Below are 16,502 nucleotides of genomic sequence, written 5' to 3' on the forward strand. Positions count from 1 at the left end.
CTATCTTTTTATAAAAAGCATTTCTGAGATGAGTCTTCTATTATAAAAAGAAGTCTCATCAAGAACCTGAACGTCATTCCAACGAAAATCATGATCTCCTTGTAGTCTATGATTAGTAATAACAGAGCGAGTAACAAGATTTTTATTAATATGTGATTTATGCTCTGAAATTCTCGTCTTTAACATTCTCGATGTTTGGCCGACATATGAGGCATCGCAATCGGAACAGTTAATTTTGTAGACTACGTTTGTTTTACAGTTAGTGGGAATATAGTCTTTATGAACTTTAATAAACTTGTTTAGTTTATTCAGGCTGATATAGGCAAGTTTTACGTTCAAGTTATTTGTAACACCTCTGAACTGCTCAGTAACACCCGGCAGATATGGAACTGTAAAAAACGTGGAGGAATCGTTTGATGCACTATGATCATTGTGAACACGACTATTAATCAAAGATCTCAGCCGTTGATTCATGACTTGAAAAACAAGGCTCAGAGGATATCCATTGTCCAGAAGGATTCTTACAACAAGGTCAAGATTTTTATAGTGAAAAGTCGGATGCGATAAAGAGAAAACCCTGTCCACGAGACCGATTATCGTGCCCTTCTTTTGGCAAAGTGGATGTTGAGAGAAATAATTCAGATATCTGCCCGAAAATGTGGATTTGTGAAACCAGTCAAATATTAAAACGTTATTATTAACAATTATAGTTACGTCCAAGAAGTTGATTTTTCTGTCAACCTCCAGTTCATAAGTAAATTGTAATCTGTCATGAAAGGAATTAAAAATGGAAAGAGTCGAGTCAATTGAGTCGGTAGGAACAGTCATTAAGATGTCGTCAACATATCTAAAATAAAATCGTGGAGTAAATCTTAAAGTATTCAAAGCTCTCTCTTCTAAGTCCTGTAAAACTATGTCAGCTATGATAGGTGATATGGGAGATCCCATAGGGGTGCCGAAAGTTTGTTTATAAAAAATGTTATTGAAGGTAAAAAAAGTGGAGTTTAATACTAATCTAACTGCATTTAAAAACTCAAATTCAGGCAAACCATATGTGTTCTGAATAAATCTCCATCTGCTCGAGACGCTGGAAAGAGCCAGATCAACCGGAATATTCGTGAACAGGGAAGTCACATCTAATGAGATTAACACAGAATCGTCATCAATGTGAATATCAGCTAATTTATGTACTAGATCGAAACTGTTATTTATGTGACTAGGAGCGATAGGAAAGTTCTTAATCATGACCTTGTGCAAAAATAATGCAAGGGAATAGAGAGGGCTATTTATAGATGAGACGATGAGTCTGAATGGAATGTTAGTCTTATGGATTTTTGGCAAACCATAAGCTCTAGGTAAAGTCCCATCGGTAAACAAAAGAGATTTGTAAATGGCATTAGAGATGTAGCCATGATTTTTCCATCTCGATAATAGCTCTCGTAAGCTAGAAATCAGTTTTTTTGTAGGGTCCTTCTTAATTATTGTATAAGTATTCTCGTCTCCAAGTAATTGTTGAACCTTGTTTATATAGTCCATTCTACCAAGTGCCACCGTAACATTCCCCTTATCTGCGCGTGTAAGAATGAGATCTTTATTCTTTTGTAGGAAATTTTTTGTAATTGAATAGAGGCGTGTCAACCATTCATTCTGTGAATTTCTAGGATAAGAAAAAGAAGGGATGTTTTTAATCACTGATTTCGATTTGTCTCTAATAGAAATTCTTAATTCCGGAGAAAGCTTCATTAAGTTGCATTCAATGTGTTTTATGAATTCCGTAGTTAAATTGGAAATGTTAATGTGAGGAAGGCTAAAATTCTCCCCAAGTTGTAAGAAACTTTGAATTTCCGAAGGAATATATACGTTCGAGAGATTGACAAACCATTTATCCTTAATCTCATTCAAATTAGAATGTGAATTTGTATATATGTTAGGATCAATTAGAATTTCACAGATATTATTTAATGGTAAATTGTTCCTATTGAATGACCATTTAAAGCGCTGTAATGAGGCAGAATCATTACCAAGAATCGAAGGATGTAGATGACAATAATAGTGAATCGGTTTGAGACTATTTATACTGCGTTGTTTTGAAAGTAAGAAATTAAATTTTTTGTTTAGTCTGTAATTTTCATTTAGGTAGAAGCAAAATAAAGGGCGGCTTTAACTGTTGAAAAAATAATTACAGACAGACACAGGTAAATTTCTATAGATATCTGCACATAAATGGAACATTCTCTCATAGCTTTTTCTAATGAAAAAATAAGTATCCCTAAGTTCAATACGTATTAGTTTATTGTAAAAAGTCTGTAACATGTTATTAAATAAAAGATTAGATCTGTGATTATGATAAGAAAATTTAAAATTTGACAGTAACCGGTCTATATGTGACGGAAAAATATTATGCTCAATACATCGTCTTAAAAAATTGATCTTGATTCTATTAGATATAATGGATTTCCGAAGCTTGATCCACGATTTAAGGAGTTTAGTGGCTCCGTGGCTGTAATTTACATTAATGTACCGGAAGAAAGAATTTGAACAATGACGCATATTTCAGCCAGCGTAAATTTAACAAATATTGTGAATAGCTCTCCTAAATTTAATAATTGATAGGAAGAACAAATGGCAATAGAGAGCAAATAAGTAGGTGAAATAATAATATAATTATTATTAACTTTTTTAGCATTGAACTATGAATTTCTTAGTTAGACCTAACCTAACCTTAGATACAAATTATGCGAATAAATGTATATAATTTTGTTGCAAGAAAAATAAAATATGTAAGATTAAATTACATAAATTTTAATTTTAATAAAACAAAAATCGCTCGATTTGTAAATATTAATTATTAGATTTAATGTATTGATTTATTAAAAAATGCAAATAATTTTTAATCATGTCCTGATGCTTACTCTCTTAATTTTATTTGTTGATTTATTATACATTCTCTCTAATTAAAAAAATGATAATTTTAATTCTATACATGAAAATAAATAGCGAAAAACTTAAATACATTTATTTATTCTTACATATACATATTAGCATTTGATAAAAACGTTATTAAAAAAATTATTTTTTTTTTACTTAATTTTAGACAAAAGATCTAAATATTTTTCGTGATGAAGTATTAAAAGTATTGTGCAATATTGCATGTTAAAAGTTGCACATGTTAAAAAATTGCACGTAAGTTATAATAACAATAATAATACTCCACAATTTGTATTTAATATGCTCAGTTAATATTTGCCTACGTTGCACGGTAGAAAAAAATATGCTGCGAGAATTATGTTCTATTGATCCGATCATACGCGAAAAACATCCAAGAGACTTTATCGTTTTGAAAAGAATTCTTCCCTTTGTTTTCAATGAGATATCCATCATACGAGCAAAATTACCAATATATTTGAGATTGTAAAGCCTTTTGTATAGATTTCGTTATATTTACGCGCGAAAATCTTGTCGCGTGTTTGAATCAACATATAGGAGATAGACAAGTATATATTTTTCGAAAGATATGCATCTCTCGCGAGCGCTCGATCAACAACAATTATCCGTTGACAATCTGACAAGTATGAATGGGAAGAGCGGGACATAAAACGCAGAGAGAACTTCAGCTGCGTCGCATTTCATTCCGTGAGTTGCGCGGGTTGCGCCTCAAATTCTCGTAAATTTTCGATGAATCTCGCAACAATAGATTTTCCAGTAATTGATGATGTAATTGACAAAAGTGCGATGATTTTTATAAAGTATATTCTGCGCGAAGAAACGGTATTTTTGTAAAAGATCTTGTGTCTTCATTTCTTCCGCTGAATGCGAATGAAAAGGTAAAATTTACACACATATTAGCGCTTACTTTTTTATTTTTTTTTTGCCAATTATACATACATTTTACATTTCATTTCATACTAACATTAAATGTTACATACATACAGTTTGTACACTCACTTTATATTTCATTTTAATACTAATAATAAAATTTTAAAGTAAAGATTTAACAAGTTGTAAATTTAATTATTACATGTGATCGTAGGAGTCTATTCAATACAGCTTGCGAATTATTTTGCGAGCGCGTCTATGAATATCATCAACGAAACTACCCTCATGTCCAAAAAAATGCATGTGCAATGGAACGATTTGGATAATGGACAAATGACAAATAAGACAAACAGTAAGATGATATATCTTTATTTTACATCATTTTTAGATAAAATTTGAAATTTATTTGATATGAAATCAAAGAATGGAAAGTTACTTTTTAAAAATAACTAGATAACTAACCATTATCCGTTATCGAGTTAAAGCTAGTTATTATTATTAGTTATTGGTTTTTAAAAGTAATTAGTTACCGTTATCACTATTTAAAGTAATGATTCTCTCTCCCTTTTTTCATTTTAATACTGAAACGAGATAAGAGTAAAAAAATTTTTTTTTGAATAAAAAACTTACTTTTTGTACTTTTTGTAATTTTTTATTAAAATATTAATAAGAGCAATAAATTTTTTATTTTAAATTTGCAAAACTATAAAAAAATTTAGAAGAAAAGTCTTAAAACGTAAAAGCAAATAAATTTTGATTTTTATTAAATTTATAAATACAGTCACATAACACAAAATTATATTCTTTTTGTACTTTTAATTTTATATTTACAAATTTTAATTTTACACTTATTTGTTCTTAAAATGCATGAAACTATAAGGACCATTATATTTAGATTAATACATAGAATTAAATCACAAAATATATGTTAAAAGAGGATGTTAAGAAGAAGGCAATTTTGTCTTTCAAAAATGTAAATAAGAAGAAGTGTAGTGTTTTTTATAAATTTTGATATCATCAATATAATAAAACAATCAAAAAATTCGTGGGATTTAAAGAACACTTTGACAATTGAGTAAATACATAGTGTATTTATTGAAATTCAGGCGATGTATGAAGCTATCACAAAACATATCCACGTGAGTTTTGATTTCAAACACACTGCCTAATAAGTTAATTGATTTTTTAATCAAAATGTAAAAAAACAAATAGAAAAAGTGTTAAAATTCAAAAAATAGAAATTCAATAAAATATAAAAAAAAATAAATAAAATTGAAATTAAAATAAGTAAAAAGTAAATTAAATAAAAAATCCATTAAAATATAAAATATAACAATATATAAAAATAAATAATAGAGGTATAAGACTCGAAATATAAAATTAACAAATTAATTTCAATAGCAATACGAGTCGAGCGTCGATGTTATGACATATTTATTTATTTATTATACAAACAAAGGCATAAAACAAATATAAAAACAAATAAAGGCATAAAACAAATATAAAAAAAATAATAAAAAATAAAAATAAAATTATACGAAAGAATAGCGAACGTTTCGACTCTATTTTTGGGTCATCTTCAGCGCAAATGTGATGATGTGGTAAAAATATAACAAAGGTGTTACATATCTGAATCGATAAAATAGGATGCCGTCCAAAGTAATATTAAATGTCTCGATATCTCATTATCTTGATGATGCTTCCAGACATCGAAGATAATGGCGAGTCTAGGAGACAAATGGAAACAAGTCCACATCTCCAAAGACAAAGAACGACTAGTCTTTAACAGATAGATGTGACTAATTTATAAACGGTAAAGTGAGTCAAAGGATATTTAAAAATGTACACATAGCAAAGTCGCAGACCTATTTGTTATGATAGAAAACTAAGTTAAATCTTTGACAAGTTGTTTACAATATTTAAATAAATTTCGGGTAAGCGTTCAGTGTCCGTTTGCAAATTTAAATCATTTTTTGCCTTTTTTATATATAGTATTTCAGAAATTAATCTCTTACTCAAAAATGGTTCACGATCTAAAATCTGCACATCCTCCCAATTAAAGGCATGATCAATATATAAAGAAAATTAAAAAAAGAAAAAATAAGATCGACATATCACCTTTTTGTTACAATTCCGGGCTCGAAAAGAAACGAATCTAAATGGAGAATGAATTAAAAGTAGCAAAAGATTTAATGAGAGTTAAGTCAACTTAATCTTTTTGTTATATGACATAATAATAAGATTATATAATGGACAATTAAATTGATTTATAGAAACATTGTAAAATGATTCAGTTTAGATAATTAGACATACAGAAATAATCTTCTCTATTTCACTCTTTAACATCCCACTCCAAACACGTCTTCCATTTTACATTGGGTTTTTGTAGTCCTTTTATCTTAATTTATTCCCTAAATCTCTTCCTCTCGCATTCTTCTCTTATATACAAACACAAAACATACCTTCTTCCTCGCTCTTCTCTTCTAACAACTCATACAAGAATTCGTTTTATGATAACTCGTCCAAATTTCTATAAATACATCATATTCTTGTTTAATTTTCAGAATACTCCTAAGCCCTACAAATTTTTTAATAGTTTTATCATATTCAGAAGGTCAAAATCTACAAAAAACACTATTCCTTTTACTTACATATTTGAGAGCCACAACCGGCTTTTTTAAAAATTATTTTTATTCTTTTTAATATTTATTTTTTTCCTTGTATAAATATTCCTTGCATCATCCGAATTTATTATATGAATATCGGTATATATATGATGATTGAAGATTGAATACATAAAAATATTTGTCGATGTCATAAATATGTTCAAAATATGAAAAATAACATAAATTCGTTATTGTTACTAAAAAAAGTAACTAATGTATGTGACAATTTGTTACCATTAGGACTATCGCACATAAAATTGCATAGCTGCATATGCATATCATAAAACCATATGGATCAATGAGCATCATACTTATGCTTATAATATGTTAAGTAAGTCTATATATAAAATGGTGGCATAATTTTCGATGCTTATGTGCGATGGCCTTTATAGTTACAGAAAAAATGTAACGTTACAGATCCGTTTTATGATAGGTATAAAAATGATTGTTGTAATCATTTAAAAAAAATAAATAATTTTATCGAATTTGATGATTTTGAAATATTTGATCAAGATTATGATCTTTGGCATTGAAATTGGCAAAATCGTGTCAGATATATTCCATTGGTATCTAAATATATATCTAAATATTTTTGAAATATTATATTTAATCAATTATATTTATCAAAAATAAAATAAAATCACTATTTAAAAATGTATTAAAAAATGCGGCACAAATATAAAAGTTTGTAAGAATTTGTAAGAATTATGAAACATGTTACATACAAATTTTGACAATCATGTTGCGTGAAGAATCTTGTTGTATTATATTTGTTTAATATGATAAGTATATATATATATATATATATATATATATATATATATATATATATACAGGGTGGGGAAAAAGTATGGAAGCAAACAATTATTTCCGAAACTATTCATTTTTCGACAAAATGTCTTAGACATAATTTTTATGGTATGAAAAGATGTATTATGTGGCATAGACGGCATGACCTTGAAGTGACCCTTACGAGCTGCATACAAATAACGTAAAAAATTTCAAATGGAACTCGTCAGTTTTTGTTACAGATTCTTGTAGCTGATGTCGAAACGTTTACAAAACACTGCATATGAGCCCCATTCCCTTAAAAACACTCCCAGTTACGAAACAATTGTGATACAAACAATTTGTATGCACATTGACATTGCTTACTGATTTCGCATCATGACGTTCAGTTGCGTCCACTAATAACATGTAATTGTACCTGTTGTCATATGATACACTGTCTATGAGTATTCATAGAATTTTTTTGATTTCTTGATCATCGCTACCTTATTTATTATTATCATTTATTTTATCCTTAAAAAAGTAGTGTCAATTGGTATACAAGTTTCGGATATTGTGTTTTGAAAATTTGCTATTTTTGTCGTTTTCTATCATAGGAATTGTTACTGATTTTCATTTCTGTAATTTCAAATGTTATTTTCACGATGGCCCGATTAACAGAACGAGAGCGAATATCGCTGTTGATGATGCGTGGTTGGGGTGAGAATGAAAGAACTCACGATGAAGTTACAGTTTTGTTTAATGAAACTTTTCGAATCGGACAACCGGGCATAGTAAGATCTACCGTTGCTAAGACAATTCAACGATTTAATGAAACAGATTCCGTAAAGGATAAGCCAAAAGTAGAAGATACGAATTATCACAATTGTTTCGTAACTGGGAGTGTTTTTAAGGGAATGGGGCTCATATGCAGTGTTTTGTAAACGTTTTGACATCAGCTACAAGAATCTGTAACAAAAACTGACGAGTTCCATTTGAAATTTTTTACGTTATTTGTATGCAGCTCGTAGGGGTCATTTCAAGGTCATGCCGTCTATGCCACATAATACATCTTTTCATACCATAAAAATTATGTCTAAGACATTTTGTCGAAAAATGAATAATTTCGGTACTAATTGTTTGTTTCCATACTTTTTTCCCACCCTGTATAATGGATGTTTCAGACCATCCGTACACCTCTTTTAAAATGAAAATAAATGGCTTTTATCAAAAACCGCGAACAATTTTTAAGTAAATCGAGTAAGCTCTATCAAATAGCGATATTTTCAACTTTTAATTCCGACCGGCAATACATCATCCGGATCGGAAGTTGAATTTTTTTAGGGGAACATGGTACATTTTATTATTTTAAAATTGACCTTGAAAGTAATTGTGATGAAATAATCATCTTCAAATGTTAAGATCAACAAAGGCCTTTTTAGGAAAAACGTTCGATACAAAAGTTTCTTATTTTTTCACGTACAATTCGAATCTGTAATAAAAGTACCATATTCCTTTAAAAAAATTCAACTTCCGGATGGCGCATTTCCGGTCAGCATCAAAAGTTGAAAATATAATTATTAGAGCGTACCGGATTTACTTAAAAATTGTTCGCGATTTTTTATAAAAATAATTTATTTTCATTTTAAAAGGGATGTGCGAGTGGTCTAAGACACTCTGTATGTATATATTTATACACACACACACACACATACATACAGGGTGTCCAAGACCATTATATATATATATATATATATATATATATATATATGTCTGTGTGTGTATGTATAATCGTGAGTGTCGACAATTTAAATCGATAATCTGGAATAAATGTATATAGACAAGCCTTCAAACCTGGACGATGACGTGGCAAATCCTAATGTGACGAGTAATAACAAGTCGGCAAACAGTGATCTATACCAAGCCTTATTTCCAATTTATTATATCAGCAAAGTGTCCGGTGTATTTCCAATAAGATTTGTCCGACACGTATCTGGCAGGTATCAAGGCCGATTGAGCATCATCGATAGCAGTTACAGGTGACAATGAACCATCAAATCGATTTATATCCCAATGTAGATAAAAATCAAATTTAATTAAACGTTTTAATATAAATATATATGTGTGTGTGTGTGTGTGTGTGTATACAGCGATTTATTTGGAAAAATTGTCACCTTGTTTATTTTGTAACTAATTTTTGTAAAATATACGAAAAGGAGCTATTTTCTCCAAGAGAATATCGATACGATAAATTCAATGATGTTGTCTTTCATCTTCTTCATCGTTGTTGCTTTTCAAAAAGCTTAAATGACAATAAAGGTTAAGTGAGTACATCATTTTAAAATTTCTTGTGATTTTCTTTACAATCATGTTTGTTTTTTTTTAATTTTTTAATTTGAATATTTTCTGAGAAATCATATTTGACATAATAAAGATGATTCCAAAAATTCTAAATAAATATGTTTTAGAAAATATCTGCTAAAGTAGTTATATATTTCTGTATAATTCTTTACCAAATTATTCATATTTTTCATTGAAATTTTATATAACAATTATATATATAATAATTATAGATAACAATATTTTTTACAATTTTTAATTGTCCTCATACACAATAAAACTATTCTAGAACCCGTCAAAAGTATACATCTAAAGAATATATTGTATCCCTTCCATGAACTAAACCATTCTTGATAAGAGTAGAAGTAACTATTCAGCTACACAAAATTCCTACAAAAATGGATTGGAGAGAAGATGAATAAAAAAAAACTATCGATTTTTAACTCACCTGAATTTTTTTCTGTAAAGGCATTTAAAATCTACTGTTTATAAAACTTTATAGAAAAATATAACGATTTATATTAAATGATCGTATAAAGAAATATGTATAAAGCTATTCCTTCCAACGGATGTCTTTCAAAATGTTCGTTTAGTTTGAAACTCGGTTTTATTGTTACTTAAAAAACAATAAAAAACATTTTTAACATTTGTTATAATAAAATCCCAAAGTAAATAAATTGTATTCTAAATTTTATTTCAAATTATTTTGTACCTAACCCTTCTAAATACTATTTCTTGGAAAATATGTATTTAAATAAAAATAACTGTTATATAGAAAAAAACTTTTAAAATGATGTGCCATTTGATCTTTATTGTAATAGATTTTTTAAGAAAGCTACAGGAATAAAGCTATAGAGATCCCCTGACAGGACTAAAGCGGCATTCCGTTGAATTTATTACATTTATATGTACAGGGTGTTTTGTTATCATACAGCTCAACGATACAGCTCTACGATGGGTTGCCTTCTCATAGAAGCGCAAGATCGATAATACAGGTAAAACAGATCACTCGCGTATATTTTCGACGAAATATACTAGTTATCACGTTATCAACGCGTAATAAGCTGTTATAAGAAAAAATTAAATTGCACAGAATAGTGAACTTGTGACATGAATATTTGAAAGTATATATTTAAAAGAATGTTTATAATATTATAATATTATTATTATTATAATATAACTTTTAACATTATACATCAATAATCCTCATCTTCATATGATTGCAATAATATTATAATATTATAATTATATTATTATTAACATTATTATTATAATATTATTAATATTATTGTTATAATATTATAATATTATTGCAATCATATATATATATGAGGATTATTGATATAATGTTAAGAGTTATATTAAGTTTAAGTTTTTTTTATTTTTCTTACGCTCCTATGAGCAGGCAACCCGTATTGAGCTGTATGTTTATGAAACACACTGTACATTCTCCTTGAAAACAAAAACGATCTTTTTTTGGCATTTTTTGCTTAACTGCAAAATAAATAAAATGGAAATTTTCAAATAAATACTATGTATATGTTTATAGAGAAACATTGAAGACTTTGTACTTCAAATAGACAGTAAACAAATAGTTTCCCACTTAAACGTTTAAGAGAGAAGAAGTGACTATTATACTAGACTATTAAATACTAGAGCGAATCAAAAAGTAAGGTTTCCTGTTTTATTACAATTATTATTTATCACTTATGCACAAATTAAATTTATTGTATTAAAATATACAATGATTATTTTTCAATATAATTTTTGAAAAAATTGATGAAATTATTTTACTTTAATTGGCACAAATTTGAAACTTATCTCTCGGTAAAAATGCGTTAACGTTTAAGCCATTCTTGAATGGTATTCTGTACTGCAACATTGTGTTTCCTCAAGATGTTCTTTAAACATCTAAACAAATAAAAATTGGAAATAACCAAATTCAAGTTTGAGGAAGAATATTCCAGTAAAATATTCGAATAAAGTGATGACAAGAATTTGATGCAGAGTATGATCTGATATTATCCTGAAAAAAATTCACGAGAAAGAGGTTTTTCTAAAACGAAGTTTAGACCTCTTTCTTCGGAAAAGTCTCTTTGATGATACAGCAGTACAAAATTTTGTTCAAGAATCTTCAAACTCGTGTTAAGATGAAACAAGTGCATCTTCTTGAAAACTATATTAAAACGTAATTATTAGCTTTTATTTTAACAGAATAAGACCAATTTGTACATAAATAAAAATGTATTATAAAGAATAAAAACAGGGAACCTTATTTTTTTTTCATCCGAGTATAAAACAATATATATAAAGTTTGGAGGTTAATAAATTACTAAATTAATTTTAATATATAAGTAATATCTGTATAATATGTTACATCAAAATATAATTAAAATAATATATCGCAGTTTATGCTTAATGGCGTGCCTGATAAGTGCTCTAATTTGGGGTTTCTGGCGCGATCTCAGACGTGGATGGGAGAATAGCACCAGACTTACTTCGCGGAACGCGATAATTTTCACCGCAAGCGATGGGTTGGGAATAATGAGTCTCATGATTGTCTCCGTCATCGGTTCAATTATGCACTGGCAACAGGTGCAAACTATCATCGATAAATTGATCGATGTAAGTCTCGTTTAATTATTTTTATCACAGAGATTATCGCATTCGAATTTATCGATTCATTCATCTTAAGTGCGATGAGAAGCTGAGAATCCTCTCGCCGAAGAAGCTGCGATGGCACACCATCCTGTTAACGTTTTGCAGCCTTTCCTATTGCATCATAGTCTCATGTCTCGATGTCTGCTCGTGGAATTACAGGCTGAAGTTAAATAAGAAACTGGACAACAAAGGGCCGTTTAATTATCTACCTCTGTATTTTATGTACATAACTATTATTATGATGGAAATTCAATATGCCATCATCGTGTACAATGTGGGCCAACGGTTCTTTAGAATTAACAAGACTCTTGAAAATATCCTTAACAGCAGTAAAATCACAAATCAATTCAGAAAGAATCTTGGATTAGGTAGGTTATTTTAAACATCACTAATCATTTTTAAATTTTTAAAATACTTTTAAATCGATATACAAATTCCTTAGCTGGCGACTTTCGAGATCAAGAACAATTCATTACATACATCCGGCAAGAAATAATAGGAAATACTCGAATGTTTCGTAAATCGAAGCTCATGGATTCCATTGTTGCAAATGGTACGATTTTAACTTTCACTCTTTAAAAAATCTGATAAAAGCTAATTACGTTTGTAATAAACACTACAATATGAATAATAGCAAAAAAGAATAAATGTTAAATATATTAGAAAATAACAAATATATATAACTAAAACTGTAGCAAAATCATTTTTTAGATGGCAGAAGTTTTGCAGACAGCATATCCCAATTGGCGACAGTACACGCGACACTGTGTGATACAGTGTCACTTATAAATACTGCTTATGGCGTCATTGTACTCGTAATTACAATTGCCTGTCTAATACATCTGATCATCACACCATACGCTTTGCTAATGGATGCTGATCCAATACGTGAAACGTTATTCGTTATAGTAGAAGGATTGTGGTGTATCTTTCACATTTGGACATTACTCGTGATAGTAGAGCCCGCATATGCTACTTTAATGCAGGTATATGTAATGATTTAATTTAAATAATTAATAAATTAACATTTATATATATATATATATGTTAATATTTATTAACTTAAACTATTGAAATTACAATATTATAAATGTACAATAATTTACTATAAGGTAAAAAAATTAATGTTGATAATTGGAAACTCTTCAATAATCTTGATCTTACTATATATCAGGATCAAGATCTAGAGCTAAGTTTTTTTATTAACATATTGATAAAAACCTATAATAAATCCAGTAATAAAAATTTTATTTTTTTTATAAATCGCTAGTAAAAAGAAAAAACGATAGAATCAATGACGCTGAAAGTAGTGAGTGAAAGAAATTATCAATTATATTGCATAACAATTGGAGGATGTAAATTTACATGATAAAAAATGCAAATTATAAGCAAAAAGATCTATCGACAGACCTCATTTCAGTCCTTTTTAAAGTCAAATAATCAAACATATGTATTATGTCTAAAATTATTTAAAAATTTATTTAATTTCATTTAATCAAATTTATTCATTTTCAAAGACTTGGTTAATTTAATTTTATTATTCTCTAATTGTATTATATATAACAATATTATATAATTAGAATTTTTTTTATTTAATAATTAGAGACTTGGCTCAAGTAATCAAAAAATCTATTGTATCCAATCGGACGTCATACATCGGACATTGAATGCAATGTAAATCCTTTTTTAATAAGTTAAACTATAATTAAAGTAAATTGTGAAATTGGGCCTTAGAAGTTAACTTTATGGCGATTATAAGTCAATTTTCAGGCAATTTAATGTCATATCATTAACTATTAAATTTTTATTTTAATGTTATTTTTTAAAAACTTGATCGATTTAATGTTCTGTATATAGATACATATATGATGGAATTAAAAAAAGATTAATCACCTGCGATTGAACGCAATGTAAATCCTTCTTTAACGAGCTAAACTTCGGTTAGAATAAGTTGTGAAACTGGGCCTAAGTCGACTTATTAACTGATTGACTGTCGACTATAGTCGAGTCATTTGTCGACTGTTAGTCGACATTAAGTTGACATTCAGTCTGACTCTGAAGTCAGACTTTAGACTTATTCTACTAACAGTTGATGCTGTTTGGGAATGTTCTTATTTAGCACCTGAAATAATCAATTTTGTTGCATTTATATAATATTAATAAAAGTAAGCGCAAATCTTGTTCAGTTTCTGCTGTTAATTTGCCATCAAGTTGCATGCACAGATTCGGCTTGGTTTCTGCTGGAAATCTGACATCAAATCTCACAGATTCTGGTTGATTTCTGCCGCCGTTTGTTGACAGACAAAAGCTTAATGCAGACACAGATAACTACGGTTCTGGTGTAAGATTCTAATCGAATTTGCTGCCAATCTGCTGTCAACTTGCTAACATTTTGCTTACTGAGAATACTCAATCTTCGGTGTATACACTCAATATTTGAGTGTATACTCCCAATGTGGAGAATATATTTTCAATATTGAGTTTATACTTAATATTTGAGTATTTTTTTCGTAAGGGATACCAGCTTCTTTCAAAAAGATTATTACATTGACGTTTTCTTTTTTAGTTGATTAAATAATTCTTTTTTAGTTGATTAAATAATTCTTTTTTAAATAATTCTAGACATAATACATATGTTGATTGTTTGACATTGAAAAGGATCTTGAATAAGGTCGAAACATTTGTCGATAATTGATAATTTCTCCCACGCACTACTTTCAGCGTCATTGGTTCTATTGCCTTTACTTTTTATTAGCAATATTGATAAAAATAAAAACAGATACAAAAAACTCAGAAAGATTAAAATCATAAATCGTTTCCTATTTCTTGAAAATAATAATTATAATGCTTTCTTGTGGACCTGCGGATTAATAATTATTTTATATTGCGATTCCGTTAATTGTACGATTATCTTTAGGCGAAAAAAACAGCGGTTTTGGTAAGCCAATTACTATCCGTGGATCACGACAGAGAAGGTATAAAACAACTAGAAATTTTTTCACTTCAGCTTCTGCACCGTCCTTTGGAGTTTTCAGCGTGTGGACTCTTCACTTTGGATCGTACTCTCGTAACCTCAGTAAATAACTTTTATCTTTCCTTTTTGTTGCTAATTTTGGAGGTGAAAAAATAACAAAATAATATATTTTTAGATTGCTGGTGCAGTCACAACATATCTTGTAATACTCATACAATTCCAAAAAGATGACGATACAAAGGGCAGTTTCGATAATATATTGAAGAATGCCACGCAAATTCTGAGAAACGCGACGACACTTCACAATATCACAGCGGGAAGATGGGGTCCATAATTAAGATAAAATATGCTTCTCTTCATTCTTTTTATGTTCTCGAATCTATAATGATAAAACTTCTTAAAATTTAATAGATGTCGCTCACGCATTTATTTCTAAAATATCCATGATTGAAAGAATTAAGTCTCAAAGCCCGTATTATATTACGTTATAGACTCGGTTGCGGTTGTAGTTATGGTTTACAGTTATAGATCGACCAATCAGAGTAAAGCAGTTTGTAGACTGATATGTCAATTCGCAACTGCAATCCCAACTGCATTCAAGTTCATAACAAGTTCGTAATATAATAAAGTATAATACGGATAATTGATTTTGCAATACACAAAGATGCAGATTTCAAATGCGATATCAGAGACTTAAAAATGATAAAATCAATAGAGCGCACACGAAATATATAACACCTTTAATGCGACTCAATTCCTCAATTAAACATAATATTCATTAATACAATGACGAATAATTTTTTTCGTCAACAGATAAGTTTAATGATAAAGAAGAGATCGCGCGATAGGATAAAATATGGTTTTGGTTCCGATCGACAGACGCGTGCGATAATGACAATTAATATCCTAATTCTCATACATAGAGTGGTGATATAAGAAACACGATCTTGTTTCGCCCGATCGCTAATTTCGATTGTTAATTAACGAAATAATGCTATCGTCGTAATCAAATTGACAATTAATAGCAATTAGCACTTTGCTCCGTAGTATAATCGTCTAACAAAGTTAGATGTCGACATCACAGCCTATTCAAAAATTTACCACTCATCACTTCTCATTGTGCTAAGTGTGGAGATATTTAAAGAAACAGATAAAATTGATCGAATAAACTTGAACGACCTCCCTGAATTTCTCAGAGAACAATCTCTCCGAAGAAATTTTAGTTCGAGATTATTCCCAAAATATATAAAACTTCGTATGTTATCTCCCTCCCTCTC

At 29.0% G+C, this 16,502-nt stretch overlaps 2 protein-coding genes across 2 annotated transcripts; one reads left to right on the forward strand and one right to left on the reverse strand.

Moving 5' to 3' along the window:
• LOC112637722 lies at positions 1 to 1,536 on the reverse strand. The gene has a single exon (XM_025407970.1). It carries the CDS (start codon positions 1,534 to 1,536, stop codon positions 1 to 3), a length of 1,536 nt encoding a protein of 511 aa, XP_025263755.1.
• Positions 1,537 to 3,514: 1,978 nt separating this feature from the next.
• Positions 3,515 to 15,559, forward strand: LOC105249870 (gustatory receptor for sugar taste 43a). The gene is made up of 9 exons (XM_025407971.1): positions 3,515 to 3,569; positions 4,031 to 4,168; positions 9,091 to 9,289; positions 11,999 to 12,215; positions 12,286 to 12,619; positions 12,694 to 12,804; positions 12,963 to 13,237; positions 15,169 to 15,327; positions 15,401 to 15,559. The coding sequence occupies exons 1-9, from the start codon at positions 3,515 to 3,517 to the stop codon at positions 15,557 to 15,559; spliced, it is 1,647 nt and encodes a 548-aa protein (XP_025263756.1).
• The last annotated feature ends 943 nt before the right edge of the window (positions 15,560 to 16,502 follow it).

Source organism: Camponotus floridanus, unplaced genomic scaffold, assembly GCF_003227725.1.
Source record: "Camponotus floridanus strain SB8 unplaced genomic scaffold, Cflo_v7.5 scaffold199, whole genome shotgun sequence".
NCBI lineage: Eukaryota > Metazoa > Arthropoda > Insecta > Hymenoptera > Formicidae > Camponotus > Camponotus floridanus.

Bases quoted from the DNA above. Each gene is read 5' to 3' on its own strand.
- LOC105249870 (XM_025407971.1), top strand. From the start codon at position 3,515: ATGCATCTCTCGCGAGCGCTCGATCAACAACAATTATCCGTTGACAAT. The intron at 3,570-4,030 runs GTATGAATGGGA...ATGTGATCGTAG, and splicing joins ATCCGTTGACAATCTGACAA to GAGTCTATTCAATACAGCTT. The intron at 13,238-15,168 runs GTATATGTAATG...GATTATCTTTAG, and splicing joins CATATGCTACTTTAATGCAG to GCGAAAAAAACAGCGGTTTT.
- LOC112637722 (XM_025407970.1), bottom strand. From the start codon at position 1,536: ATGGACTATATAAACAAGGTTCAACAATTACTTGGAGACGAGAATACT.